General features: G+C 51.7%; 1 protein-coding gene across 3 annotated transcripts in view; it reads left to right on the plus strand.

The window, feature by feature from the left end:
* The first annotated feature begins 2,732 nt into the window (after window positions 1-2,732).
* Window positions 2,733-7,661, plus strand: part of PPP1R12C (protein phosphatase 1 regulatory subunit 12C) — a 22,664-nt gene continuing 17,735 nt past the window's right edge. For all 3 annotated transcript variants that reach the window (XM_003802916.3, XM_012813468.2, XM_023508687.1), the window contains exon 1: window positions 2,733-3,128. In XM_003802916.3, coding sequence (XP_003802964.1) covers window positions 2,808-3,128 — 321 coding nt within the window. In that variant the 5' untranslated portion in view covers window positions 2,733-2,807. The remainder of the gene's footprint in view (window positions 3,129-7,661) is intronic.

Here is a 7,661-nt window from a genome sequence, read left to right on the forward strand (position 1 = left end):
AATTATTCTAAAGACAGTTTTAAAATAATAGAAATCAGAAAAAAAAATAGAAAGCAGAGGAGATTATCATAGTCTTACCCATATCTCCACATGGGATAAGAGTCAACTTCATACTTTTGTGAATTTTTTCACTTTATTCCCTTATCTGAACCATCTTTATGATGCACAATTGTGTCTGTTTTCTGCTGTTACAGTGGAAGAGGGAACACTTTCTTCTTCTTATCTTTCTGAGGTTATTTTCACTAGCAGTAAGGAGGGCCTGCAGCTCCAAGGTTAAGCACTGAAATTCCACTGTTAACACTAAGAGAAAACAGCAGCCCTGAAAAGAAAAAAAAAACCCAAAAACTTCACTATGGAAAAGAAAATGGCAAAAGAGAATTTTGTCAAGTGGAGTAATGACTATGCATGTATACAGACAACTCGTTGAATTACCAGATACTTTCTAGACACCATCTCAACAATTCCAAGAGGCAGAGACAATGAGATTAGCCCCAAGTCACAGAGCTAGGAAGTGGGCTGAGACTAGATTTAAATCCAGGATTGTCAACTTTAGAGCTGGAATTCTTTGCCATTCTAGTGGAATAAATTTTTAAAAATAGAAGTAAAAGTTTAAAGGAAGCAATCAACATAAAGATTACTAATAGAGCTGATGGCAAGACCATGTTCCACAGTTCATTGGGTAGGTTGTCCAGACACCCCAAATTGTGCTTCTCACAAAAGAGATCACAGTCATGAAAATATACATAGATATGTTTATATGAACATGTACGAACATAAACACAAGCGCCCATAAACAACATAAGCTCAGTCATGGACATGATCGGATACTCACAATCACAATGTAGTATTATGAACAGACACAGAAATACACATATAACCACACCACACACAATGACACTCTGGAGATTTCTTGTTTTCCTGAGGAAAGGAGCCTGGTGTGTATGTGTGTAGAAAGTGTGGAGTTCAGGGATTACATATTTCAACAGCCACCAGGATTATCCCTTTGCATAGGGAGAAGCTTCATGGGATTTGGAGTTTATTTTCTGCACAAGCCTAAGGACTTCAAAGTGGGCGGGCTGCCCTAATATCCCTTGGGAAAAAGTCTGTTACCTCTGTCCAGATTTTGGCACCTTTTCTGTGTGATTTTTTTTTTTTTTTTCAGATAGAGCCTCAAGCTGTCCCCTGGGTAGAGTGCCGTGGCATCACAGCTCACAGCAACCTCCAACTCCTGGGCTCAAGTGAGTCTCCTGCCTCAGCCTCCCAAGTAGCTGGGAACACAGGCACCCGCCACAATGCCGGGCTATTTTTTGGTTGCAGCCATCATTGTTGTTGGGCGGGTCTGGACTGGATTCGAACTTGCCACCTTAGGTGTATGTGGCTGGCACCTTAGCCACTTGAGCCACAGGCACCGAGCCTTTCTGTGTGATTTTTATGGATCTCTATTCCTGTTTCAGAATGTCTGCCATTATTAAGTCAATTTATTTTGGTGTCAGGAGTGGGATCTGACCTCACTCCTCCAAGCGAGGCCACCTTCCCAATGTGAACTTAGGTGCAGAATACTTAAGGTGTACTTATTGCTTGGATCTGCTATAAGGTGATTCACTTTCCAAAATGACTGGACCACCTCTACCTGAACTACAAATCCCAGCCTGCCTTGAGACTGTGCTAGAGCCGAGCCTACACTACATTTTTCTCGGAGCTCCTCCCAAGAGAAGGGTGGGCTAGTGAAAGCTCTCGTGGCATTGTCTTTGTGGGTCTTGTCCCTTAGGTTGCTTTGCATGGTGTGATCCAGGGATTAGCCTTAGGGACATGAGAGTTCTCTTGCTCTTCAGCTCTATTTCTTAGGGTGCCTTGGGGTCCTGTCTAGGATGAGCCAAGCTTTTAGGGGCGTAACTTCTACGGACTATATTTTCTAGCATATCCTCAGCGGTGAGATCATTGCCATGACCTTTACCCGGCAAACCTTATTTCCCAGCATGCCGTGGGTGGGTCACCCAGGTAAGCTTGGAAGTGGATTGTCTTTTAGAGACTTACGGGTTGCAGACTCAATTTCCCATGGTGCGCTGGGCTTCCCATAGCCTAGAGACTCCATTCATTCAGTCATTCATTCAAACAATATCTTCAATAGTGCATGCTCTTGTTCAGTCCCAGGCGCTGTGAATAAACAGTGCATACAGAAGGCAAAAATCCCTACCGTCAGGGAACTTCTACTTGAGAGGGGAAGGAAAAAAATCATATAGTATGTGGAAAGCTGATAAAGTGCATGGAAAAATTAGTTCTATATCGTTTAGGAACTCCCGGGCTGTCCAGTCGATTTCCCAACAGGCCCGGGGCTTGCGCCTCGCCCGGTTTATAGTATGCAGTTCATTTCCCAGCACGCCTTGAGGCAACCCTATAGCCTGCAGACTCCATTTCCCAGCGTTCCCCGGAGCATGCCCTAGCCCAGACGATTTCCAGTTCACGCCCAGGAGCTGAGGACTTCATAGCGAATGGAGAAAGATCCCGGCAGCAACTTCTGGTTATAGGCTCCATATCCCAGAGTTCTCCGCGACCTGCTTCCTGCCCGCTTCCATCCAATCAGAAGATCTCTAGTTTAGTCTACAGGCCGAGAACTTCAATTCCCAAAGTATCCCGGGCTACGTTGTGACGTCATTCACAGGACAGGGGCGGGGAGATCCTTGGGACAGTGCGGGGCAAGCTGCTGTTCCCGGCAGTTCCCGACGGCCCACGGGTCGGGCGGGTAGCTGCAGCGGCGGCAGCTGCTGATCGGTGCTCCGTGGTCGCTCGCTCGGTGGGCGGGCGGCGTGATGTCGGGCGAGGACAGCCCGGCAGCTGGCCCGGGGGCGGCAGCCTCAGCTGCCCGCGAGCGGCGGCGGGAGCAGTTGCGGCAGTGGGGGGCGCGAGCGGGCGCCGAGCCGGGCCCCGGGGAGCGCCGCGCCCGCACAGTCCGCTTCGAGCGCGCGGCCGAGTTCCTGGCGGCCTGCGCAGGTGGTGACCTGGATGAGGCGCGTTTGATGCTGCGCGCCACAGACCCCAGCCCTGGCGCCGAGCTGGATCCCGCTGCTCCGCCGCCCGCCCGCGCAGTGCTCGATTCCACCAATGCTGATGGCATCAGCGCCTTGCACCAGGTCAGCACCCCTGCCCCGGGCCGTCTCCGTCGTGCTGCGCTTTTCTCGGACCTGACCCATCCTCTATGTGCGCCACCTTGAGCATTCTCTTCTCTCTTCCCCAGTCTTGATCTGCACCGTCGTTACTGGCCCTGGGCTTTCCCATCCTGTGCTGACCCGGCTCTTCCAGTCTTCCTTACCAATTTGGAACCACTGTGCAATACCCTCTCGCAGGTCTGACGGCTCAGTATGGTCCTTGTCTCTGGTCCTGGTCGTGGCTTCTTGATGCTGCTATCTTCCAGACCCCGAATGCCCTTTACTCATCTCATCGTTGCCATTTCTTCTTGTGCCATCTCTTTCCTGACCCTATGCTCCTTCTTACAGTTCTGGTTTCTTCCAGCCGTCTCTGGCCCACTGTTTCCTCTTTCCCAGGGAGGTGCTGCATTCGCTGAACTGTTTTCTCTTCCTGGGCCTATGCCTCCTTCCTCCCCCAGTCTGTGGCCTGGGTCATCTTTTTGGCTAAGACCAGGTTCTTCAGTGCCTCTTCTTTCAGGTTCTGTCTTCTCCCCATTTCTTCTCTCTCTTGGTCTGTGCCTGTTTGCTGCTGCCTAAAGATGCACTCTCCTGAGGCACTTCTAAGCCCTGTACCACTTTGTTTCTGTGAAGTGGATGCTTCCTTTTTCTGGTCACTTCATGCTGCTCCCAACCCCTGTGCCTGCTTAACTCAATTTGTTTCCTCTTCATTTTCATTCTGGGTCTCATGCCATCCCTTGCCTCTTACTAATAGGGGCCTTCTTTTAGGCATATATCTCCTATTTTCCCTCTCCCCTCCCTGTGGCCAGGCCTGCTTCATCTCCCCTTTTCTGGGCAACCTTAAAGCACTGCTTCTTCCTGGTTTTGGGCTGCCTCTCTGTCCTCTTGGTCATCTTGCTTTCTTTGCTTGTCACCCCTCCTGTGGACTTGGGTCACCTCTCCTTTTATTTGGGCAGCTTTCCCCACCCATAGACTGTGCCCCCTTTCCTGGCCCCCCCCATGTCATCCTCCAAGAGGATGACTGTTCTTACCCTCCAACTGGGGGCCCCATGTGCTCTCCAAGATACCTTGATTGCTGGCTCGGCGCCTATAGCTCAGCCGGCTAAGGCGCCAGCCACGTACACCTAAGGTGGCGGGTTCGAATCCCCAGCCCGGACCCGCCAAACAACAATGATGGCTGCAACCAAAAAAAAAATGGCCGGGCGTTGTGGCGGGCGCCTGTGGTCCCAGCTACTTGGGAGGCGGAGGCAGGAGACTGCTTGAGCCCAGGAGTTGGAGGTTGCTGTGAGCTGTAATGCCACGGCACTCTACCCAGGGGGAAAGCTTGAGGCTCTGTCTCAAAAAAAAAAAAAAAAAAAAAAAAAAAAAAGATACCTTGATTGCTGCCTCCAATGATCTTGTGTCTCAGAGCCAGGGCCACCTCTGGTTCTGGGTGCTATTCTCTCTCCTGCTCCCCCCAGTGGGACCACCAGAGACAGACTGGCCACTGTGAAGCCCCATCTTTAGGCCTTCTCCTTCCTGGTTTCTTGGTGTTGGTCCAACCCCCACCTCCTGTTGAGCAAATTTTCTTTCCAGTGACAAACCCCGAGCCCCTTTTCCTTGCCAGAACCCCTCAGGTTCAGTTACTAATGGGTGCAGAGAGGGTCTTGAAAAGGAAAGCTTGGCAGGGGTTGGAATACAGGGAGAGGATGTGACCAGGTCCAACTCTCAGATTCCCAGGAAGAATAGCAGTGAGGGCTTGGGAGCAGTGGCTCACACCTGTAATCCCAGCACTCTGGGAGGCCTAGGTGGGTGGATCACTTGAGCTCAGGAGTTTCAGACCAGCCTGAGCAAGAGCAAGGTGCAGTCTCTACTAAAAATAAAAAAAACTATGACAGCGCCTGTGGCTCAAGGAGTAGGGTGCTGGTCCCATATACCAGAGGTGGTGGGTTCAAAACCCGGCCCCCACCAAAAACTGCAAAAAAAAAAAAAAAAAAAAAAACTATTTGGGCAATGGGGCAGGTGTTTGTAGTCCCAGCTACTGGGGAGGCTGAGGCGGGAGGATCCCTTGAGGGCAGGAGTTTAAGACCAGCCTGGGTAACACAGCAAGACCCTGTCTCTAAGAATGAAAAAAGAAGAGTAGCAGTTTGAGGAAAAAAATAGAATTAGAATCAGTTTGTCCTGAGGTCTCATTTCAGCTTCTCAACTTTGTGACATCGAATTAGCGTCTTTCCTCTGTGCTTCAGCCTTTTAACCTGTGAAATGGGGCCAGTGATCAGTCCCTCCCTGGCAGGGCTCTGGTGAAAGAGGGAGGTTGTACTCATGGAAAACTACCCCCCCCTTTTTTGTTTTGAGACAGAGCCTCAAGCTGTCACCCTGGGTACAGTGCTGTGGCATCACAGCTCACAGCAACCTCCAACTCCTGGGCTCAAGTGATTCTCCTTGCTCTGCCTTCCAAGTAGCTGGGATTACAGGCGCCTGACACAATGCCCGGCTATCAGTCATCGTTGTTGTTTAGCGGGCCCAGGCTGGATTTGAACCCACCATCCAGCTCAGGTGTATGTGGCTGGTGCCTTAGCTGCTTGAGCCACAGGCACTGAGCTGAAAACTCCCTTTTTTTTTTTTAAAGGGACAGAGTCTCACTTTGTCATCCTTGGTAGAGTACCGTGGTGTCACAGCTCACAGCAACTACCAACTCCTGGGCTTAGACGATTCTCTTGCCTCAGCCTCCCAAGTAACTGGGACCCGCCACAATGCCTGGCTATTTTTTTTTTGTTGCAGTTTGGCCGGGGCCAGGTTTGAACCTGCCACCTTTGGTATATGGGGCCGGTACCCTTCTCACTGAGCCACAGGTGCCGCCCTAAAAATTCCCTTTTTGAGGCATGCATCATAGGTGGGGAGTTCACTGGGGAGTTGCTTCTTCTTTCCCCTTTTCCTTTCCCCACTTCCAGGCCATGTCCCTGCAGTACCCCCATTGCTATCTGGGACATTTTCCTCCACCCGGAGGAAGGTCCTGCTTCCCCAAGGCCCTTCTCTTGGGGAAGATTCTAAACAAGCTCAGGGGAGGCATTCAGGCTTCAGTGCCCACCTTCCTTCGTCATCATCCCATGCTGCTGGCTCTCCTGCACCTTCTACAGAGGTTTCTAGCCCTGCTTTTCAGACCCAAATCTTTTCCCTGTGTCCCATAGGAGGATGCCCTGGCCCTGCCTGTCAGGCTTCCTTTTAGGTGGATTTGCCTCCCACTGTGGGGTGAGTACTTGGTGAACTTGGAGGACTTAAGGACAGGGACCAGTCTGGGGCTCAGAGAAGGGAAGTTCCTTCCTCTCAGGGGCAAGCACCTCATCCTGTTTGCGCAGGACTGGCTTGGTTTTAGTGTGAAAATCCTCAGTCCCAGGAAAACAGGTACTAAGACTGGTGACCCTGTTTGGGAAACTTCTGAGTCCCCCACCTGGGGCCGTGATTTCTGTCTTGAACTCTTGCTGAGAGAGGTCCCCCAGCATCAGCCTATGGCTGTGGCTGTGTTTCTTCTAAGTTCTCAAGCCTCAGCATCTTTCTCAGTAAGGTTTATGAACCACCTGGTAAGGCTGTTGCCCTGCCCCCATGCCCACCCTGCAAGCTGCCTATGCGTTAGTGGCAGGGGCCTTGGGGCTGAAGTGGGAAGACATTCTGGGAGCCAGGATTCTCAGGTCTGCTGGAGAAGGAGCTGGGGGTCTGGACATCTAGGTGTTAGGGTGGAGGGTCTGGGGGTTTGGGCCCTGGGTCCCAGGGAGGAGGGGCCTAGATCCCCAGGTCCCTAGTGCTCAGGCCTCAGGCATCTTTCACATGGATGCCTGCGCTGGGCAGAGCCTTGAAAGGGAAATGCCCGTGTCTCCCATGCCCCCCTTCCCCATCGCCATGACTACTGGGTGGAAATAAATGAGCCTGGAGTTCATCCTGTTCCCAGGGCACGTGTGGCCCCCCTTCTGCAGCCTGAGTTTCCATGACCTCATGCTTTTGGCCCTTGTAGCTCCCTCCTCCTCCTCCAGATGGGCAACTTTGGAGAGGTGAGGGAGCTGAGGAGTTAATTAAGACCCACCCCCTTCCTCAGACAACTTCAGGTCACAGTGCCACCAGTGTCCACATGGGCCCTGGGCTAAATCTCCTCTGGACACTGCTTGCTGTGCTGACTTGAGCTTGGGCTTTTGTCTCCCTATGGTGGGAGGACTAGAAAATGTGGTCTGAGTAAGTGCCTCATACAGATCTCAGCCATGGCAGGCCCTTCGTAAACAGTGGCCATGTGAGCTTGGGCTCCTGGGCACACACAGATGCTGGTGTCTCACTGTCCTTAGGAACCCCGTCTGGGACATTTACTCTGTCCCAGGGACAGGGATTTGTCAGCCCTGTCAGTTCCTGGAGGGGGTCTGCTAGGAGTGTTTTCTCTAGTCTTGTCCCTTAGAAGGACCTAGGTGGGCTGGAGAGGGGAGGGCTGGAACCTGAACACTGGGAGGCCCACCCTGCAGCGATAGCTGGGTTGGTCTTTGTCCAACAAACCCCACCTGGAGG

The sequence above is a fragment of the Otolemur garnettii genome, unplaced genomic scaffold (genome assembly GCF_000181295.1).
Source record: "Otolemur garnettii isolate 467f Iridium unplaced genomic scaffold, OtoGar3 scaffold00264, whole genome shotgun sequence".
NCBI classification, from domain to species: domain Eukaryota; kingdom Metazoa; phylum Chordata; class Mammalia; order Primates; family Galagidae; genus Otolemur; species Otolemur garnettii.